The 22,976-nt window shown below is 46.1% G+C and overlaps 1 protein-coding gene across 5 annotated transcripts in view; it reads left to right on the top strand.

Moving 5' to 3' along the window:
• SLC6A17 (solute carrier family 6 member 17) overlaps positions 1-22,976 on the top strand; it is a 350,014-nt gene that overhangs the window by 285,695 nt on the left and 41,343 nt on the right. For 4 of the 5 annotated variants that reach the window (XM_072423282.1, XM_072423301.1, XM_072423291.1 and 1 more), the window contains one exon: positions 17,424-17,586. In XM_072423282.1, the coding sequence (XP_072279383.1) occupies positions 17,424-17,586 (163 nt within the window). Of the gene's footprint in view, positions 1-17,423; positions 17,587-21,480; positions 21,572-22,976 lie in introns of those variants that run through there. The other variant, XM_072423311.1, reaches the window with a different exon arrangement.

The following is a 22,976-nucleotide window of genomic DNA, read 5'->3' as shown; positions in this document are numbered from 1 at the left end:
TTAATTGTTTTTTGTGTTTGCCTCACACCTTATACCACATCGTCCAATCTTTCTGTGGTTAGCATTAGCAGCATCTAAACTTCCATCCCCCAGATGCTGGAGAGCAAGAGGAAATATGGCCCAAATGACCCCAAAACAAAGCTAATCTATGCAGCAATTGCACAGCTGATTGCGTTAGATCTCCTACCTTAGGTGCACTCCAATGCGTTCAATTACGCATTCCTCTGCGCGCACCCAAAGTACGTTATGCCCTAGCGACAGTATTTTGTAGAAAAATGTGTTCCTGCTTTGCATGAACACATGCAGAGCATTGTGTCCATGGCCCTGCAGCACTCTGTTTCTTGCAAGGTGCACCTGACAACCGTCAGTTGGTCGAGTAAGCATGGAGTGGGAAGATATAGTTCCTATACAGCTCACTGGGTAACTTTGGTGGCAGCAGGGGAAGATGCAGCTGCAGCAAGGCCTGCATACTACCTCTGCCCAGAGCACATCGCTATGCAATCTCCTCTTCGACCTTCACTTCCACCTCCTCCTTTGACCCTTCTGCCTCAACCTCTTCTCCTCCAGGTACATTTTGCCGTGGAGACCCAGCACCTCCCATTCGGCAGCATCAGTTCACCGCCAGCAACAACCTGCAGTTTGCTATTTCGGTGCACAATTCAGACGTTGCAACACAGTCCTGAGGTTGCAAAGCCTGGGTTCCCTCAGCCACATGGGCGCAACCATTCTAAGTGCCCTGCAGGAGCAGGAGCACATATGGCTAACTCCCAACAGACTTCAGCCAGGCAAGGTCATGTGTGACAACAGGGCCAATCTGCTGGCAGCCCTGCGTTGTGGGAAACTCACACACGTACCTTGCCTGGCTCAGGTAATGAACCTGATAGTACAGCGCTTCCTTAGGAACTACCGGGGCCTCCAGCCGCTGTTGCTGAAGGCTAGACAGTTGTCAGCGCATTTCCACCAGTTGTACACAGCCAGTGCCAGATTGGTGGATTCACAGCGAAATCTCAATCTGCCAGTGCACCAGTTAATTTGTGATGTGGCCACTCGTTGGAATTCTACTTTATACATACTGCAGCGGCTGGCTGAACAACAGAAAGTGGTGCTGGATTACGTGGCAGAGTCTGTTCTTTTGAGACGTATACCTACACTACCTTTCTTCATCCCTGCGGAGTGGCTGCAAATTGAGGATTTGTGCACTGTATTCTCACATTTTGAAGAGGTGACCAGGATGATCAGCAGGGATCAGGCCTGTGTCAGTGTCCCCATCATATGCCTGCTGGAACAGATGATGGTGCAATGTAGCTGTGTAACTGGCTAATTTTTTTTTACGGAGCCTCTCCCTCAAGGCCCTTTGCCTCTACCTACTTTGAGGCCTATATTACCTGTAACGAAGCTGTGATTCATAATTAAATATTTGTATTTTTTGTAGAGAAATACAAAAAAATTCTGTCCTTATAGATAGATAGCAAGTGGTATCAGAATGAAATATCTGTATTTTGTATAGATAAATACAGAATTTTTTCTGCCTTTTTTGATATATAGCAAGTGGTATCAGAATAAAAAATCTGTATTTTTTGTAGAGAAATACAAACATTTTTCTGGCTTTTTTGTTAGATAGCAAGCAGCATCAGAATGAAATATCTGTGTTTTTTTAAAGAAATACAGAAATTTTTCTGTTTTTTTTGATAGATTGCAAGTGTTATCAGAATGAAAAATCTGTATTTTTTATAGATAAATACAGACTTTTTTCTGGCTTTTGTGATAGATTGCAAGAGGTATCATAATTAAATATCTGTATTTTTTGGAGAGAAATGCATAAATTGTGTATGGTTATTTTGATAGATAGCAAGTGGGATTAGAATTAAATATCTGTATTTTTTTTACAGAAATACAGAAAATTTTATGGGTTTTTGCTTAGATACTAAGTGCTATCAGAATGAAATATCTGTATTTTTTATGGATAAATATAGAATTTTTTCTGGCTTTTGTGATAGATTGCAAGAGGTATCCTAATTTAGGAAACCTCTGGCAATCTATCACAAAAACCATAAAAATTTCTGTATTTATCGATAAAAAATACAGATATTTAATTATGATAGGACTTGGTATCTATCCTAAAACCCATAAAAACTTTGGTATTTTAAAAAAAAAAAAAATACAGATATTTTATTCTGATCCCATTTTGCTATATATCCCCAAAGCCATAAAAATTTCTGTATTTCTCTCCAAACAATACAGATATTAAATTCTGATAGCATCTGGTATCTATCCAAAAGGCCATAAAAAATTATATATTTCTCTATAAAATACACAGATATTTTATTGTGATCCCACTTTGCTAAATATACCCAAAGTTATATATTTCTCTATAAAATACACAGATATTTTATTGTGATCCCACTTTGCTAAATATACCCAAAGCCATAAAAATGTATGTATTTCTCTCCAAAAAATACAGATCTTTAATTCTGATAGCACATGGCATCTATCCTAAAACCCCTAAAAATTGATGTATTTATCTAAAACAAATACAGATCTTTAATTGTGATAGCACTTGCTAGATATCCACAAATGATAAAAAATTTCTGTATTTAACCGCTGATTCCACCAAGCCCGTTCTTTTTTATGTGGTTTCACTAGATATTAGGTATGGACAGTGTGAATTTCGTTCATCCATTCATGTCTCCAATAGCTACAGCTTCTACACTGTCCATAGAGGTGATGGCCTCAACCTCTATTGCGGTCCTTGCTCCGTCACAGGGCCCACTGCCTCCTCCTCCTGCTGTTATTGCTGCTGCCTGCCCAGCACCCAACTGTAGATGCAAGATACTAATGCCGTCCACACTTGGTCTCAGAGCCTACCTCCTCCTCTTCCTACTGTTACTGATGCTGCCGCCTGCCCAGTATCCAACTCTGGATGCTAGATACTAATCCTGTCCACACTTGGTCTCAGAGCCCACCGCCTCCTCCTCCTGCTGTAACTGATGCCGCGTGCCCAGTACCCAACTCTAGATGCCAGATACCAATGCCGTCAAAACTTGGTCTCAGAGCCCAACTCCTCCTGCTGTAACTAATGCTGCCGCCTGCCCAGTTCCCAACTCTAGATGCAAGATGCTAATGCCATCCATGCTGCGTCTCAGAGCCCACCGCCTCCTCTTCCTGCTTTAACTGATGCTGCCTCCTGCCCAGTACCCAACTCTAGATGCCAGATACTAATGCCGTCCACACTTGGTCTTGGAGCCCACCTCCTCCTCCTCCTGCTGTAACTGATGCCTCCTGCCCAGTACCAAACTCTAGATGCCGGATACTAATGCCGACCACATTTGGTCTTAGAGCCCTCACCTCCTCCTCCTGCTATTACTGATGTTGCCTGCCCAGTATCCAAATCTAGACGCCAGATACTAACGCCGTCAACGCTCCATCTCAGAGCCCACCGCCTCCTCCTCCTGCTTTAACTGATGGTGCTGCCTGCTCAGTACCCAACTCTAAATGCAAGATACTAAGGCCGTCCACATATGGTCTCAGGGCCCACCGCCTCCTCCTCTTGCTGTTACTGATGTCGCCTGCCCAGTACACCACTGTAGATGCCAGACACTAATGCCGTCCACACTTGGTCTCAGAGCCACCGCCTCCTCCTGCTGTAACTGAGGCTGCCGTCTGCCCAGTTCCCAACTCTAGATGCCAGATACTAATGCCATCCACGCTCTGTCTCAGGGCCCACTGCCTTCTCCTTCTGCTGTTACTGATGCTGCCCTCTGCAAAGTACCCATATCTAGATGCCAGATACTAATGCCGTCCTCACTTGGTCTCAGAGCCCACTACCTCCTCCTGCTGTAACTGATGCCGCCTGACCAGTACCCAACTCTAGATGCCAGATACTAATGCTGTCCACATTTGGTCCCAGAGCTCACCGCCTTCTCCTCCTGCTGTTACTGATGCTGCCTGCCCAGTACTCAACTCTAGATGCCAGATACTAATGCCGTCCACACTTGGTCCCAGAGCCCACCGCTTCCTCCTGCTGTAACTGATGCCGCCTGCCCAGTACCCAACTGTAGATGACAGATACTAATGCCATCCTCACTTTGTCTCAAAGCCCAACGCCTCCTCCTCCTGCTGTAACTGATGCCTCCTGCCCAGTACTCAACTCTAGATGCAAGATACTAATGCCATCCACGCTCTGTCTCAGAGCCCACCGCCTCCTTCTCCTGCTGTTATTGCTGCTGCCGGCTTCCCAGTACCCAGGTCTCAGAGCCCACCACCTCCTCTTCCTGCTGTAACTGATGCCGCCTGCCCAGTACCCAACTCCAATTGCCAGATACTAATGCCGTCCACACTTGGTCTCAAAGCCCAACGCCTCCTCCTCCTGCTGTAACTGATGCCTCCTGCCAGGTACTCAACTCTAAATGACGGATACTAATGCCATCCACAGTTTGACTCAACCCCCACCTCTTGCTGCTATTACTTATGCTGCCTGCCCAGTATCCAAATCTAGATGCCAAATACTAATGCCATCCGCGCTCCATCCCAAGGCCCACCGCATTCTCCTCCTGCTTTATCTGATGCTGCTGCCTGCCCAGTACCCAGCTCTAGATGCAAGATACTAATGCCATCCACACTTGGTCCCAGAGCCCACCGCCTTCTCCTCCCTCTGTTACTGCTGCTGCCTGCCCAGTACCCAACTCTGGATGACAGATACTAAAGCCGTCCACACTTGGTCTCAGAGCCCACCGCCAACTCCTCCTGTTGTTACTGCTGCTTACTGCCCAGTACCCAGCTCTGGATGACAGATAATAATGCCTTCCACTCTTTGTCTCAGAGCAGCCCACCGGCCCCTCCGGCCCCGCCTGCCCAGTTCCCAACTGTAGATGCCAGATACTGATGCCGTCCCCACCTTGTCTCAGAGCCCACAGCCTCCTCCTCCTGCTGTAACTGATACTGCCGGCCCAGTTCCTATTTCTAGATGACAGATACTAATGCCGTCCACACTTTGTCTCAGAGCCCACCTCCTCCTGCTGTAAATGATGCTGCCGCCTGCCCAGTTCCCAACTCTAGATGCAAGATACTAATGCCATCCACCCTCTGTCTCAGAGCCCACCGCCTCCTCCTCCTGCTGTTACTGATGCTGCCGCCTGCTCAGTACCCATCTCTAGATGCCAGATACTAATGACCTCCATACCTAGTCTCAGGGCCCATCACCTCCTCCTCCTGCCAGATACTAATGACCTCCATACCTAGTCTCAGGGCCCCTCCATACCTAGTCTCAGGGCCCATCACCTCCTCCTCCTGCCAGATACTAATGACCTCCATACCTAGTCTCAGGGCCCATCACCTCCTCCTCCTGTAACTGATGCTGCTGCCTGCCCAGTACCCAACTTCAGATGCCAGATTCTAATGCCGTCCAATTTTGGTCTCAGAGCCCACTACCTCCTCCTCCTGCTGTTATTGATGCCGCCTGCCCAGTACCCAACTCTTATTGCCAGATACTATTGCCGTCAACACTTGGTCTCAAAGCCCAATGCCTCCTCTTCTTTCTGCAACTGATGCCTCTTGCCCAGAATTCAACTCTAAATGACAGATATTAATGCCGTCCACATTTTGACTCAGAGCCCACCTCCTCCTGCTATTACTGTTGTTTCCTGCCCAGTATTCAAATCTAGATGCCAGATACTCCTCCTGCTTTAACTGATGCTGCCCCCTGCCCAGTACCCAACTCTCTACAGTTGGGTACCCAACTCTCAAGATACTAAGGCCGTCCACACTTGGTCCCAGAGCCCACCGCCTTCTCCTCCTGCTGTTACTGCTGCTGCCTACCCAGTACCCTGCTCTAGATGACAGATACTAATGCCATCCACACTTTGTCTCAGAGCAGCCCACCGGCTCTCCTCCTGCTATTTCTGATGCTGCGGCCTTCCCAGTACCCAACTCTTGATGCCAGATACTAACGCCGTCCACACCTTGTCTCAGAGCCCACCACCTCCTCCCCCTACTGTTACTGATGCTGACACCTGCCCAGTACCCAACTGTAGATGCCAGATACCGATGCCGTCCACACCTTGTCTCAGAGCCCACCGCCTCCTCCTCCTGCTGTAATTGATATTGCCTGCCCAGTACCCAGCTCTAGATGACATATACTAATGCTGTCCACACTTTGTCTCAGAGCCCACCTCCTCCTGCTGTAACTGATGCTGCTTGCCCAGTTCCCAACTCTAGATGTCAGATACAAATGCCATCCACACTTGGTCTTAGAGCCCTCGCCTCCTCTTCCTGCTATTACTGATGTTGCCTGCCCAGTATCCAAATCTAGATGCCGCATACTAATGCCGTCCACGCTCAATATCAGAGCCCACCGCCTATTCCTCCTGCTTTAACTGATGCTGCTGCCTACCCAGTACCCAACTCTATGTGCAAGATACTAAGGCCGTCCACACTTGGTCCCAGAGCCCACCGCCTTCTCCTCCTTATGTAACTGATGCTGCCTGCCCAGTACCCAACTCTAGATTCAAGATACTAATGCCGTCCATAGTGGGTCTCAGACCCCACCGCCACCTCTTCCTGCTGTTACTGCTGCTGCCTGCCTAGTACCCAGTTTTAGATGACAGATACTAATGCCTTCCACACTTTCTATCATAGCCCACCATCTCCTCCTCCTGCTGTTACTGGTGCTGCCGTCTGCCCAGTACCCAACTGTAGATGCCAGATACTAATGCCATCCACACTTGGTCTCAGAGCCCACGGCCTCCTCCTGCTGCTGTAACTGATGCCGCCTGCCCAGTACCCAGCTATAGATGCCAGATAATGCCATCCACACTTGGTCTTAGAGGCCTCTGCCTTCTCCTCCCGCTGTAACTGATGTTGCCTGCCCAGTATCCAACTCTAGGTTCAAGATACTAATGCCTTCCACACTTGGTCTCAGAGCCCACCGCCTTCTCTTCCTGCTGTTACTGCTGCTGCCTGCACAGTACCCAACTCTGGATGACAGGTACTAATGCCGTCCACACTTTGTCTCAGAGCCCACCGGCTCTTCCTCCTGCTATTACTGATGCTGCGACCTACCCAGTACCCAACTCTAGATGCCAGATACTAATGCCTTCCACACTTGGTCACAGAACCCACCGCCTCTTCCTGTTGCTTTAACTGATGCTGCTTCCTGCCCAGTACCCAACTCTAGATGCAAGATACTAAGGCTGTCCACACTTGGTCCCAGAGCCCACCGCCTTCTCCTCTTGCTGTTACTGATGCTGCCTGCCCAGTACCCAACCCTAGATGCCAGATACTAATGCCGTCCACACTGGGTCTCAGAGCCCACCGCCACCTACTCCTTCTGTAACTGATACTGCCTGCCCAGTATCCAGCTTTAGATGATAGATAAAATACTAATGCCTTCCACACTTTGTCTCACAGACCACCAGTTCCTCCTCCTGCTGTTACTGGTGCTGCCGCCTGCCCAGTACCCAACTGTAGATGAAAGATACCAAGGTCGTCCACACTTGGTCCCAGAGCACACCGTCTTCTCCTCCTGCTGTTACTGATACTGGCTGCCCAGTACCCAACTCTATATGCCAGATACTATTGCCGTCCACACTTGGTCTCAGAGCCCACCACCTCCTCCTCCTGCTGTTACTGATGCCACTGCCTGCCCAGTACCCAACTTCAGATGCCAGATACTAATGCCGTCCACACTTGGTCTCAGAGCCCACCGCCTCCACCTCCTGCTGTAACTGATGCCGCCTGCCCAGTATCCTAATCTGGATGCCAGATACTAATGCTATCCAAGCTCCATCTCAGAGCCCACCACCTCCTCCTCCTGCTTTAACTGATGGTGCTGCCTGCTCAGTACCCAACTCTAGATGCAAGATACTAAGGCCATCCACATATGGTCTCAGAGCCCACCACCTCCTCATGCTGCCTTAACTGATCTCGCCTGCCCAGTACCCAACTCTAGATGCCAGATACTAATGCCGTTCACACTTAATCTCAGATCCCACCGCCTCCTTCTGCTGTATCTAATGCTGCCGCCTGCCCAGTTCCCAACTCCAGATGCAAGATACTAATGCCATCCACGCTCTGTTTCAGACCCCACCGCCTTCTCCTCCTGCTTTTACTTATGCTACCCCCTGCCCAGTACCCATCTCTAGATGCCAGATACTAATGCCGTCCACACTTGGTACGAGAGCCCACCACGTCCTCCTGCTATTACTCATGCTGCCTTCCCAGTACCCAATTCTAGATGCAGGATACCAATGCCATCCACACTCTGTCTCAGAGCCCACCGCCTCCTCCTCCTGCTGTAAATGATGCTGCCACCTGCCCAGTACCCAACTCCAGATGCAAGATACTAATGCCGTCCTCACCTGGTCTCAGAGCCCACCACCTTCTCTTCCTGCTGTAAATGATGCCGCCTGCCCAGTACCCTACTTCAGATGCCAGATACTAATGCCGTCCACACTTGGTCTCAAAGCTCAATGCCTACTCCTCCTGCTGTAACTGATGCCTCCTGCCCAGTGCTCAACTCTAGATGACAGATACTAATGCTATCCACACTTTGTCTCAGAGCCCACCTCCTCCTGCTGTAACTGATGCTACCGCCTGCCCAGTTCCCAACTCTAGGTGCAAGATACTAATGCCATCCACACTTGGTCTCAGAGCCCACCACCTCCTCCTCCTGCTGTTACTGATGCCGTCTGCCCAGTACCCAACTTCAGATGCCAGATACTAATGCCGTCCACACTTGGTCTCGGAGCCCACCGCCTCCTCCTCCTGCTTTAACTGATGCTGCCTGCCCAGTACCAAACTCTAGATGCCAGGTACTAATGCTGTCCACACTTTGTCTTAGAGCCCTCGCCTCTTCCTCCTGCTATTACTGATTTTGCCTGCCCAGTATCCAAATCTGGATGCCAGATACTGATGCCGTCCACGCTCCATCTCAGACCCCACCACCTCCTCCTACTGCTTTAACTGATGGTGCTGCCTGTTCAGGAACCCAACTCTAGATACAAGAGACTAAGGCCATCCACATATGGTCTCAGAGCCAACCGCCTCCTCATCCTGCCTTAACTGATCTCGCCTGCTTAGTACCCAACTTTAGATGCCAGATACTAATGCCGTCCACACTTGGTCTTAGAGCCCACCACCTCCTCCTCCTGCTGTAACTGATGCTGCCGCCTGCCCAGTACCCAACCTCAGATGCAAGATACTAATGCCGTCCTCACCTGGTCTCAGAGCCCACCACCTCCTCTTCCTGCTGTAAATGATGCCGCCTGCCCAGTACCCAACTCTAGATGCCAGATACTAATGACGTCCACACTTGGTCTCAAAGCCCAAGCCCTCCTCCTCCTGCTGTAACTGATGCCTCCTACCCAGTACTCAACTCTAGATGACAGATACTAATGCCATCCACACTTTGACTCAGAGCCCACCTCCTCCTGCTGTAACTGATGCTACCGCCTGCCCAGTTCCCAACTCTAGATGCAAGATACTAATGCCATCCACACTCTGTCTCAGAGCCCACCCCCTCCTCCTCCTCCTACTGTTACTGATGCTGCCGCCTGCTCAGTACCCATCTCTAGATGCCAGATTCCAATGCCGTCCACTCTTGGTCCCAAAGCCCACCGCATCCACCTCCTGCTGTTACTGATGCGCCTGCCCAGTACCCAACTTTAGATGCTAGATACTAACGCCGTCCACACCTGGTCTAAGAGCCCACCGCCTCCTCTTCCTGTTATTACTGATGTTGCCTGCCCAGTATCCAAATCTGAACGCCAGATACTAATGCCGTCCAAGATCCATCTCAGAGCCCACCGCCTCCTCCTCCTGCTGTAAATGATGCTACCTGCCCAGTACCCAACTCTGGATGCCAGATACTAATGCCGTCCACACAAGGTCTCAAAGCCCAACGCCTCCTCCTCCTGCTGTAACTGATGCCTCCTGCCCAGTACTCATTTTTAGATGACAGATACTAATGCCATCCACACTTTGTCTCAGAGCCCACCTCCTCCTGCTGTAACTGATGCTGCCGCCTGCCCAGTTCCCAACTCTAGATGCAAGATACTAATGCCATCCACGCTCTGTCTAAGAGCCCACCACCTCCTCCTCCTCCTGCTGTTACTGATGCCTGCCCAGTTCCCAACTCTAGATGCAAGATACTAATGCCATCCACGCTCTGTCTAAGAGCCCACCACCTCCTCCTCCTCCTGCTGTTACTGATGCTGCCACCTGCCCAGTACCCAACTCTAGATGCCAGATACTAATGCCGTCCACACTTGTTCTTAGAGCCCTCGCCTTCTCCTCCTGTTATTACTGATGTTGCCTGCCCAGTATCCAAATCTAGACGCCAGATACTAATGCCGTCCAAGATCCATCTCAGAGCCCACCGCCTCCTCCTCCTGCTGTAACTGATGTTGCCTGCCCAGTATCCAAATCTAGACGCCAGATACTAATGCCGTCCAAGATCCATCTCAGAGCCCACCGCCTCCTCCTCCTGCTGTAAATGATGCTACCTGCGCAGTACCCAACTCTAGATGCCAGATACTAAAGCCGTCCACACAAGGTCTCAAAGCCCAACGCCTCCTCCTCCTGCTGTAACTGATGCCTTCTGCCCAGTACTCATTTCTAGATGACAGATACTAATGCCATCCACACTTTGTCTCAGAGCCCACCTCCTCCTGCTGTAACTGATGCTGCTGCCTGCCCAGTTCCCAACTCTAGATGCAAGATACTAATGCCATCCACACTCTGTCTAAGAGCCCACCACCTCCTCCTCCTCCTGCTTTTACTGATGCTGCCACCTGCCCAGTACCCATCTCTAGATGCCACATACTAATGCCATCCACACTTGGTCTCAGAGCCCACCGCCTCCTCCTCCTGTTATTACTGATGTTGCCTGCCTGCCCAGTACCCAGCTCTAGATGCAAGATACTAATGCAGTCCACACTTGGTCCCAGAGCCCACCGCCTCCTCCTCCTTCTTTAACTGATGCCTCCTTCTTTAACTGATGCTGCTGCCTGCCCAGTACCCAGCTCTAGATGCAAGATACTAATGCAGTCCACACTTGGTCCCAGAGCCCACCGCCTTCTCCTCCTGCTGTAACTGATGCTGCCGCCTGCCCAGTACCCAACTCTACATGCCAGATACTAATGCCGTCCACACTGGGCCTCAGAGCCCACCGCCACCTTCTCCTGCTGTTTCTGATGCTGCCTGCCTAGTACCCAGCTCTAGATGACAGATACTAATGCCTTCCACACTTTGTATCAGAGCAGTAGACCGGCTCGTCCTCCTGCTGTAACTGATGCCGCCTGCCCAGTACCCAACTGTAGATGCCAGATACTAATGCCATCCACACTTGGTCCCAGAGCCCACCGCCTTCTCCTCCTGCTGTTACTGCTGCTGCCTGCCCAGTACCCAACTCTGGATGACAGATACTAATGCCGTCCACACTTTGTCTCAGAGTCCACAGGCTCTTCTCCCTGCTATTACTGATGCTGCCGCCTGCCCAGTACCCAACTCTAGATGCCAGATACTAATGCTGTCCCAGCTGTACATGCCAGTTAACAATGTTCTCCATGCCGCATTTTACAAAGTTGAAGATTGGAAAAGGCAGTCCCCTACACAGCAATGTCTCCACGAGTTACAGCTTTTACACTGTCCATGTAGGTGATGGCCTCAATTTTTATTGCCGTCCTTGATCCCTCTCAGGGCTTACCTCCTCCTCCTCATGCTGTTACTGCTGCTGCATGCCCAGTACCCAGCTCTAGATGCCACTTACAAATGCTGTCCACACTCCGTCTTAGGGCCCACCACTTCTTACTTCTGCTGTTACTGCTGCTGCCTGCCCAGTACCCAGCTGTAGATGCCAGTTAACAATGCTGTGCATGCCGCATTTTACAAAGTTAAAGTTAGCAGATAGGAAAAGGCTGTCTCCTACACAGCAATGTCTGCAGTAGCTAAAGCTTCTACACTGTCCATATAGGTGATGGCCTCAACCACTAATGCTGTCCTTGCTCCGTCTCAGGGCCCACCGCCTCCTCCTCCCAGTACGCTACTCTAGATAACAGTTAACAATGCCATCCACGCTTCTCAAAGCCCACCGCCTACTCTTCCTGCTCTTACTGCTGCCGTATGCCCACTGCCCAGTACCCAGCTCTGGATGCCAGACTAGACTCAACAGGGTCTTCTTTCCCCGATGATTCCACCAAGTCCGTTACAGTTCATCTGCTTTCACTTAAGAGCAGGCCCTGAGACGGAGTGTGGACGACATTAGTAACTGGCATCCAGAGCTGGGTGTAGTGCATCTTTAATGACACCCTGAAGTGTGAATTGCAAGTGTGTAATCTGAAATTTGTGATCAAACGTAGAAGGCCACGTCTTCTGCTTCATCCACCGGTACCACGCTTTATCGGACTGAATTTCTGTGTATGTTACTCAGAAACTGAGAAGTGGGACAGCAGACCCACTGTATATGTTGGGGGGATGAGATGGGAGACACCGGTATGTGTAATGGGAACTGAGAGGTCCTGGATGACCACATTGAGCCATGAAGTTATTCAGCTCTGCAGACGTCCGGAGACTTCTCCACAACAAGTATGTGGCCGTCCTGGGAGACTCCATTTAGAGATCCGTCTACAAAGATCTTGTGAAAATACTGCAGAATGATGAGTTTCGGACTGAGAACCAGCTCAAAAGGAAGGGTGAGATGTCATTTGCAAACGACATGGGGGATCTCTGGGTGAAATGCACAATGGCATAACTTACCGCAATGCGCGTCATTACAGAACTGACCTCCACCTTGTACGGTTCTATTTCCTGACCCGTGTCTCTTCGGAATTCATAGAGAGTGTGCTGGCCGACTTCGAACAGGGACCTCAGCCCGACATTGTCATCATCAACTCGTGTATATGGGATGTTATGTTATGTAGCACTACTATGTAGCGAAACCACATGAAAGCTGACGGGCTTGGCGGAATCAGCGGGGAAAGAAGACCCTGCTCCCTTTCATGTGGTTTCGCTACATAGTAGGTAGGGACAGATTGGAATTTCGTTCATCCATTCATGTTTCCAATAGCTCCAGCTTCTACACTGTCCATATAGGTGATGGCCTCCACCTCTAATGCCGTCCTTGTTCCGTCTCAGGGCCCACCATTTTTAAGAATGGTGTTACTGCTGCCACCTGTCAGTACTCTATTCTTAAAAATGGTATTACAGACATCTAGGTGGCATTGATGATGCACTACACCCAGCTCTAGATGCCAGTTACCAATGCAATGCAATGCTCTGTCTCAGTGCCCACCGCCCCCTCATCCTGCTGCTGCTGCTGCCACCTGCCAGTACTTCATTCTTAAAAATGGTATTACAGACATCTAGGTGGCATTGATGATGCACTACACCCAACTTTAGATGCCAGGTACCAATGCAATGCAATGCTCTGTCTCAGTGCCCACCGCCCCCTCATCCTGCTGCTGCCACCTGTCAGTACTCCATTCACAAAAATTGTATTATTGACTTCTAGGTGGCATTGACTATGCACTACACCCAGCTTGAGATTCCAGTGAGCAATGCAGTCCCCACTCCTGTGAGGCCTAAATAAGTTGTAACAGAGCTGTGTAACTGGCTAATTTTTTGACTGAAAGACCCCCCTCAGGCACCTCTGCCTGTACTCTGAAGCCTATGTATGGCTTGTAACGGAGCTGTGAAACCTGGTGGCTAACTTTTGGACCAGAGGAACCCCCTGGTGGCATGTTCTCTTTACCGCCCCATAAAATGGCCTTGCCAGCAACACAAAAAGCCTTCCTTATTTTTTGTTTTACTTGTACAGTGTTGTGCAGAGCTGGGGGATTCTTGAAATGTATTTTTTTAAATGTATTTATAGGCTGCAGGAGCTCTACACAGTCCTGAAAACACCCTGAATTTCTCCTCCCTTGACTTTAAAGGAGTTCCAATTTGACGTTCATTCACGTGAATAATTTTGCTCTTTTCGACCGAATAGCGGTTGAATCAAATAGTGAGGTATTCGACCAACACTAGTCAAGACAAGGATATGGGCCGGTGGGATAGTAAACTCTTAGCAGTTGTTATGGTATCCTGTGGATCAAAGGGGCAGGAGAGAGTGTCAGCTCGGGAGTCAGTCGAACTGGGTTTAAAAGTAATTATAAAATCAAATTGGGAAAAGAACAAAGACCAACAGGATTGCCGAGGGTTGAGGCAACAAGCAGACTGTAGATATAGGAGGTTTTTATGGTCTGTAAAAATAGTGACCTTGTGAGAAGTCTCTAAAAGATAGTGCCACTTTTCTAGAGTGAGTTTGATGGCTAGCAGCTCCCTGTCTCCAATGGAGCAATTCTTTTTCTGCTGGGGATAACTTCCCTGAATAGAATGCACATGGGCATCAAGCTCTGGTGGAGATCTGAAAGATTATAGCTCCCACTCCAACAGAAAAGGCATCAAGTTTAACCGAGAAGGGCTTGGAAACATCTGGCCTAACCAGATCTAGGCCACAAAGCAATTGGGTCAAGGAATGAAAGGCCTCAATAGCTTCAGAGGGCCAGTTCTTAGGATCAGCATCCTAGTCAGTACAGGGATAGGTTTTACCAGCGTGAAGTCATTTCTGATGAACTGGTGGTAGTAATTGGTAAAATCAAGGAAGCGCTGAGTAGCCTTAGGACCGCATTGTAGCAGCCAGTTAGAAATCCATAGAGAGGCCATCCTTGGAAAAGATGTAGCTCAGGAAGGACACCTGTGGGCATTCAAACAGGCACTTCTCTGCCTGCACTGTAAGACCAGATGGACATGCTGTCTGTGGGTAGGCAAGTGAGGAGAGAAAATCAAAATATCATCCAAATAGACAAGAACTCAGATGTATAAAAGGTCGTGGTATACATTGTTGACAGTGGTGGAAGACAGCCGAGGCATTACAGAAACCTAAGGGTGTTAGATAAACCCATAATTTTATATGATATCATTCTCATGTACGTGACTGATTTGAATTTATGGAATGGTATATATTGCATTGTACCTATATTGGGAGACGTTACAGCCATCGGTTATCACCACACACACACACACATACACATATACCTTTCTAAGAAGATGTTTTTTTAATACTCAAGCTTTTTATGATACAGAAGAAGACAATCCTGTTCTTAATGCGCCCAAACAATAATAATTTTAATATTACTTTTTTACAAAGGTCAACACCAGATATTTATAATGCCCATTTCTGGTATTAAAGGCTGTTTTCCATGTGTCCCCATCCTTGATCTGAATTAGGTTGTAGGCCATCCGGAGGTCCAGCACAACATAGACGTCAAAGAGCTCATGGATAAGCGAAAGTGGGTAGCAGTTTTTGATGGCATTCAGAGCAGGGTAATCAATACAAGAACAGAGATTCCTATGCTTCTTGTGGACAAAGAAAATCCCAGAAAATCCAGTGTGGGAAGAGGACTTATGCATAAATCCTCTTTGAAGATTCTGCTTAATGTATTTACTCATAGCCTTAATCTCTTGGAAACTGAGAGGGTATCTCCTCTGCAGATGGACGTGAACGACCCAGTTGCATCAGTTCCTTCTGATGAAGGAAAAACAAGGGGTCTGGAGGTTCCAGAGGCTGCTGGAAGGATGGATCCAGTTGTGGGGAGAAGATGTTGTGTGCGAGATTTCTCCTTAAAATGAATATCAATCTGGGTGGCCAGAGAGCTCAGGTCATCCAAAGCAGCAGGAATCTCTCAACTAGCCAACTCATTCTTGATGCAATCAGAAAGGGTCTGCCAGAAAGTAGCGTGGAGTGCCTTGTTTTTCCAGGCAAGCTCAGCCGCCAAAGTGCGAAACATAACTGCAAACTGGCCCACAGTAAGTGACTTTTGGTGGAGACATAAGAGTGCGCTGGCCTTGCTAATTCATTAAAAACCCTCCTAAAGAGGCCGAGGAAGGCTTTAATACTACTTGTGACATTCCTTTCCCAGAGCAGAGACACCCACACCAAGGCTTCTCCAAAAAGCAGGGACATTAATTGTGCTACTTTATGGCTAAAGCTCAAAGTGTATGTTGCACAGGTTGATGAAGCCACATCAGGTCTTGGGATGCCCAAAGAAACATTGTGGGGGTGGCAGGTGAAACACAAAGACTACTGATATAGCAGGACTGAAGGTTCAGCAAGTGCACTGAAAAGTGCCAGAAGCTGATCCAGGCGGGTAGTGAGCACATGAAGCTGGTTTGAGTAGCTTTTTGGGTGTCAAGCCTCTGGGCAAGTAGATGGTTGGGATCTGCTGAGGTGTGGGAGGGCATATACCTGGTTCTTGCAAACTGTCACGCTAGGGGACAGGGCGCCTCTAGGGGGCACTACAGCTTGCACAGGAGTGGTGTGAGCCCTGAGAAGGGCCCAGGCTCATAGTCTAAGCGGTAACCAGGTCTTCTCAGGATCTCTAGTGGTAAGGATATTGTGCTGCTGGTTACTGCCAGGTTGCAGTCCTTGGGCACACCAGAATGGGCAGCATGATGCACTGTACCAAATCACTAGGCAAGAGAATTGTCAACAAAGGCCGGGTTTGAGGCAGACAGCAAGCAAGAAAGGTCAGGACAAGCCAGAAGTCAAGAACGAGAAATCCAGGAAATAGACACAGGTGACACCAGAGACACAGGAATCACTGCAAACTCAGAGCAACACTGGAACAGCACAAAGGGAACAGGCAGGGAAAAACCAAACTGGGCAAAAAAAAGGTTTACCACTGGAGCTGGACAGGGAGAGCATGGAATTAAACAGCAGGTGTAGAGGAAATTCTCAGCAGAGCCAGGGGGCTCAGCACTAGTGGAGACAAGTTGCACGAACACAAGTGCTGTTTCTGAGCTAGCTAAATAGCCAGAGATGAGTAAGAGGCTAATTTCCTAATTGGCCGGCAGGATAGGCGAAACTTATAACACTTGGGAAAGCAAGCATGCCCAGGTACACTCAGTACTGCCCGCATGCGCAGGAGAGATGCGTCTGTGCTTTAGCGAGAAAGAGGTAAGTGTGGCACTCTAACTTGGTTTGTACAACTAAGGGTAGTTGATAGGATATCAGTTCCTATTGATGTAGGCACACCCCCTCAGATCTCATAAAAGTCTTTTTTTTCTATACACAGGAAGTGAACAAGTTCCTATGTGTCCAGCAAACAGCATTTTTTTGCTAGGAAAGGAACTGATCTATGATTGTTTTTTGGGAGTTTAATGCAACAAAGGCACTGTGTTGTGAACAAGAAGCAAGAAGTTAGGAACATGCTGGATTCTTAGAAGTTCGGTTGTTTTTCTGTAGTATTTTAAAGGGAAATAGAGAAATATGCATGTATTGCAGAATTGCACTGATGTGTTATTTTCCTTAACATATACTGCATGATTTTTTTTACTCTTCTGCATCAGAATATATGTTGCTTTTAAACAAATATTCTCTGCAATTTTAGATTCATGCAAGAGCTCACTGAAATGCTTGGATTTCGCCCCTACAAATATTACTTTTACACATGGAAGTATGTTTCACCAATCTTTATGGCAATTCTCCTTTCAGCTAGTGTAATACAGCTAGCAATCAGTCCTCCTGGATACAGTGCATGGATCAAAAATCTGGTGAGTAATGTGTTTTCAATTTCAATGTTTAGAAATATCTGAAGGAAAATGCACTTTTGAAAAGTCAAACATTTAAGTAATAAAAACCAAAACAAAAATAGAGATCTTTGCTAGCTAGTGTAAAAGTGCAGTGCCAATTTTTTAAATATTTTATTTATGGTAATAGTCCAAAAAAAGACAGCATACTACAATCCAGGTAAAATATAGATTTACCACTTTTATTATTGGAAAATCACCCAAAGTGATCCATTTATAAACACATAGATTTCTTTTCTCAAGGTACAAGACTTGACATTAGTGTGTGGGCCTTTTTGGGCTTCAATGCATTTTTAATACATTTTCAATAGTAATAACAGCAATAGGATTAATTTAAAAAGGATCAAAGCGAGCATACCTAACCAAAGTAAACATAAACAAACACAGAAATGAGCAACGATCACCCATGTCACAACATTATTGACAACAAGGGGTATGAAAAACCTAATACACTGGAGGTACAAAGTTTCCCAAAATGCAAAATACATGCCAGCAAGCAAATAATGAGCCTGATCTATTAAAGTTCTCCAAGACTGGGGAAGCTAGACTACCTTGGGAGAACCTTGGTGATCCAACCAATAGCAAATGAGTTTGAGAAAACTCATTCCTGGTTTGCTGGATCACCCAGGTTCCCCCATGAGAATCCATCTTCTGCACCCTTGGAGAACCTAAATATTTAGGTCTAATGTGTTGTGCGTTGAATAAAGAATAATATAGAAATGCACTGACCTTTAAAAAAAATATTGCATAGACAGTGCCACCATTAAGTTATGTACCCACCATTGAAGTCTTGGATTTGTGTTTAGGACAGGACATCTGTTTCTTAGTCATTGGTTGACATTCAGTATTAGCATGTTATGTTAGCAGATTCTCCAGAGCCATATTGTCTAAAGACAATGTTTTTATCTGGGATATGTTAATTTCCCTAGCATTTGAATTTGATGGGCGTATATGTCTTTTTTCAACCTGACTAACTATAGTCACATATTGCCACCTGCTTGTCTCCCACTCTATGCACAAAGGAATACAAGACAAAGGTTTCTAGGAGCATTATGGGTTAACTCACAAGTCTCTATGTCAGAAGGTGAGATGATCCCTTCAGTACAAATATGTGCATTACCCCTCACTGATCAACCTTTATAGACTTAGTATAGACTAAGTTTTTACACCTCATTTTAGTACCCCATCTTATACACTTAACCTCTTATTGACCTATCAGTAGTTCATATGGCTTTTCCCCCCAGCTTCAAGTGGATAAAAGTGTATAAACATTAAGCCCTGTAACAAGGTTCAAGTGTTAGGTTAAACTCAAAATTTAACCAGAAAAACCAAAACTCAACCAGAAAACCAGAAAAACCAAAACTCAAAATTTATAGGTGCTGCTCAATCAAAACGTTATTAAGGGGTTTGTGTATAGTATGGGTTAAAATGTTACAGCCATCTCCTAGGGTTAACAAAAGTTTACAAGAAAAAGAAAAAAAAAGAGGGTTTTCTGGTCGATTATATATAAAGCAAATCAAAGACAAAACAGTAGTACATAATATTCACAAAGTGACATTTGATGATGTACATGCCCCCTTTAGCATTAACAGCTTGCAAGGTAAAGGTGTGCGCTTACTAGACATACAGGTCTGTATATTTGCAAAAAAAGACAAGAAGATCCTGATAGGTTATTAACACCGGATTTATTTGGTGTAACCTTATAGGTGAAGTTCTTAAGACTCTTATTTCCTGATGCGTTTCGCCATAAAGGCTTCCTCAGGGGAGCTTGAGACACACAAACTACTAAATCAAACATATGATATAAACATAGTAAGGTACATGCAATAGTGAGTTTTAATGCACAGGTTATAAAACTGCTTGGTGGTTTCACTAGAGAAAATAAGTATTACTTACTTTGAAGGTAAAAGGTTTAGGTTAAAAAACTTGAATTGTATTCAAAGTGAATGACCAAAAGATATGATTTGAATAACTCCTGTAAAAAGATATATCAAATGTAATTGTACATATCCATGGATAGAGGGGTGATTCCTTTGTTCGGAACTTCTTCGGCCGCGGGGACCGGCTGTGGCCCCATTCCTTTAACTGTTCCTTGGTTTCAGGATCATATATGTGGAGCCAGGTTTCATTCTCAGTCACTAACCTAGCCAAAAATTCCTGTGCAGCTTCAAAATGGGCCAAAACGGCTTTGGATGCTTCAACTCGTTCCTTCTTCTGATCAATGTCCAAACATTTCGGCACCCACTTCGCTGAAAGCTTGCGCATGTCTAGGATAGTGGTGATAACAAACCGAACACGCTCCCGTGAGATGTCAAGTATCTGGGCTATATTTTTGGCGGATATTCGCCGGTCCAATAATCAGCTCATGGACAGCATCGCAGGTTGCCAGGTCAGTTGAGGTTGAGGGGTGCCCACTGTGGGGCTCTTCTTCAATGGTGAAATTCCCAGTCTTGAAACGAGATATCCAGGTTTTGACAGGCTGTAGGAAGGACACGTCTCCCCAAGTGTTTGTGATATCTTAGTGTGAATACCCTTTGCTGACTTTCCCTGGAGAAACAAAAACTTTATGACGACCCGTAACTCCCACGACGTGAAACTTGCTTGTGCCTCTGCCATCACAGTGTAAGCCGTGTACCGGGGGCTTTACTGAATAATATACCAATGAACACAATTCCAAATATAAAGACAAAGAAAATTACATTACATACACTCAACCCAGAGGACAGCACAGCACCCTCTTTCAAAATTGGTTCTTATGACCTGCCACACACATAGACCCTAACTTACTAGCTACTGCAGGTCTAATCTCAGTCTCTGGTATTTCAGGCGTCAATCCTATAATGCGGTGCGTGCACTATTTTACTGACCCAGGTCTTGTTCTGGATCCAATGATGCCTTTAAACTGAACAACAACAACAAGTCTCTTCAGCAAACATGAGGTCCTGCAAGACAGACAGCGCTCCGTTCCTCAGCTCCTTTCAGCCTTTCTGGAAAACAATCCTTTTCCTCTGGACAGGATCTGCCTTGGGCGGTGGTCAGCCTCACTCAGCCACAGCTCCTGAGACTCTAGGACGCGCTGACACTTGGTTGCGAGCGGATTCTGTTTCACACACAGTCCTTGCAAGATGTCTGCTCTCCTGCTTCCTGCTTCCTGTTTTCTGTCTTCCTCTTTCTCAGAACAACCACACCTCCTATCAATATACAAATACTGGCAACCTGTTTAGCTGTGTTAGGAAACAGTGGCATCTTGTGGCTGAAATGCAGAACGACAGTCCTATATTTATTTACACACAGACATTGAACAGTAAGTGCTGTTTCTCAATCTCACAACAGCTTCTCAATAAAAGAAAAAACAGTTTTAAGAATCGCAAAGACCTGAGATTTGCACAGTTACATACTAAGATATTAGGCTGGTATATGCTTACACTTATTTTTCTATTTCATCTGGAAGGGGGCAAAGCCAGAAACTTCTCAGCACCCCCTTGTATATACTTGGAGATTCTTCCATCTAGGAAATTAACTCATCAGTTGTTAGTGCTGTTGAAACATATACAAGTGGTATTTGTTTATTGCACACAGCTCAACAAAATTTTTTTTTTCACTTGCCAAGGATTTTTTAATATATTTAGTGTATGTCAGGTTCACTGAATCCAGAAATGACATCAGTTTAATTGAATTGGCTCTAGTTCTTGTGATACAGGAATGGGAATAGGACGATTTTACCAACAACAAATGTTAACACAGCATAATATTATCAATCTTTTTTTACACCAATGTTTTGCATGTTATATATTAAATGTAGCATTATTTTCATGAAACTTTCATTTGTCGTCTTTTCATACATTTTTTTTTTTACAGAAGAAGTTGTTTAATGACCCTGAATGTATTTTGCTACATTTGCGGTGAATGTTCTCAGCAAAAACAGAAAAGAAACATTACAGAATTTGTGAAACAAGCAGACCTTGCATATTTTGGTATTAAACTGCGGGACCAAGATAAGTATTGGGCTCCCCATATGGTATGCAAAACTTGTGTAGAGTGTCTACGTCAGTGGAAAAATGGAAAACTGAAAAGTTTAAAATTTGGTGTACCTATAGTGATAATGATTGTGATTTTTGTGCTGTCAATGTAAAAGGTTTCAATCGTTACAAGAAAAACAAGTGGGAGTACCCTGATTTGGAATCTGCAAGATGACCTCTGCCACATGGTGATGTTCCCATACCAGTGTTCAGTACACTCCCTGATATTCCTGTATCCGACATGGAGGATATACAGGGTTTGGAGTGTAATATAGGAGTTAGCAGTGGAAATGAATATTAAGGAAGTTTTTCATCAAACCAGCAGTTCTGAGATCTCCCTGCAGTTTATAGGCCAATTATTTCTTCACTGCATGTAAAGATGTAAGCTGCCTTCTTCTGTATCCCCTCTTTTGGAAACTTTTACCCCCCTAGTGTTCTAATTCTGTTCAAATTTTCATGCCAAAAGCATTACATTTGAACCCAATACAAAATTATTTGAATTTCTCCCGTCTGCACTGAGGCATGCACCAACATCACCGGGAAACCCCGGAGAACGTCTCTGCAGTCGCCGGCTGAAGATTGGAGAAAGAAGACGTGTCCCGAGGACCTGCAGGACACCGGGGGACACCAACGAAACAAGGAAAATGTTTTTTTTATGATTTTAGCAACCCCAAGTGTGACTCCGGATTACTGCTTTTAGCGTGTAAAATCCACCCCAAGTCACACTCGGGATTACCACTAGGAGGGTTAATGTATCTGTAACTAACAATCCTTCTTTGTGCCAAGCTACACTTTATGACTGTTGAATCAGAATCTTTAAAGAGCAAGTGCCACCATATCCCATCTAATGCCTACAGGTTAAATTATCCTCATGCTCTACAAAAAAGATTTTTTTTAATATTATGATACTGCTCACACAGATTTCAGAATGTATTGCGTTTATTGTAGAACAGATATATAGTATAATTGTCTGTCTTTTGGCACTCTTGAGGAAGTAGTAATAGTTTGCTCTTGAAACATGTCAAGTTATTTTTCTACAAGACAGCCCAACGGTGTTTTCTGTATATATTAAAAGATATACAATTATATCTATCTTAAAGCAGACCTATCACCACAATTTTTACGTTATATAAAAGGATAGATTATTCTGCTTTAAGATTTGATCACTGGATGGAAGGCACAATGTTGTTTTAATCAATAAATAATACATTTATTAGTTTATATATTAGTTTAGTAATAATTGTAACATGACTATGGACTTTGCAAAGCTCTGGGTATTATATTGGTCCTATTTAAGTACTAGGTAAAATAATAATAATTGCATTTGATTTTGGA

The sequence above is a fragment of the Pyxicephalus adspersus genome, chromosome 1 (genome assembly GCF_032062135.1).
Source record: "Pyxicephalus adspersus chromosome 1, UCB_Pads_2.0, whole genome shotgun sequence".
NCBI lineage: Eukaryota > Metazoa > Chordata > Amphibia > Anura > Pyxicephalidae > Pyxicephalus > Pyxicephalus adspersus.
This window is presented reverse-complemented; position numbering and strand designations above follow the sequence as displayed.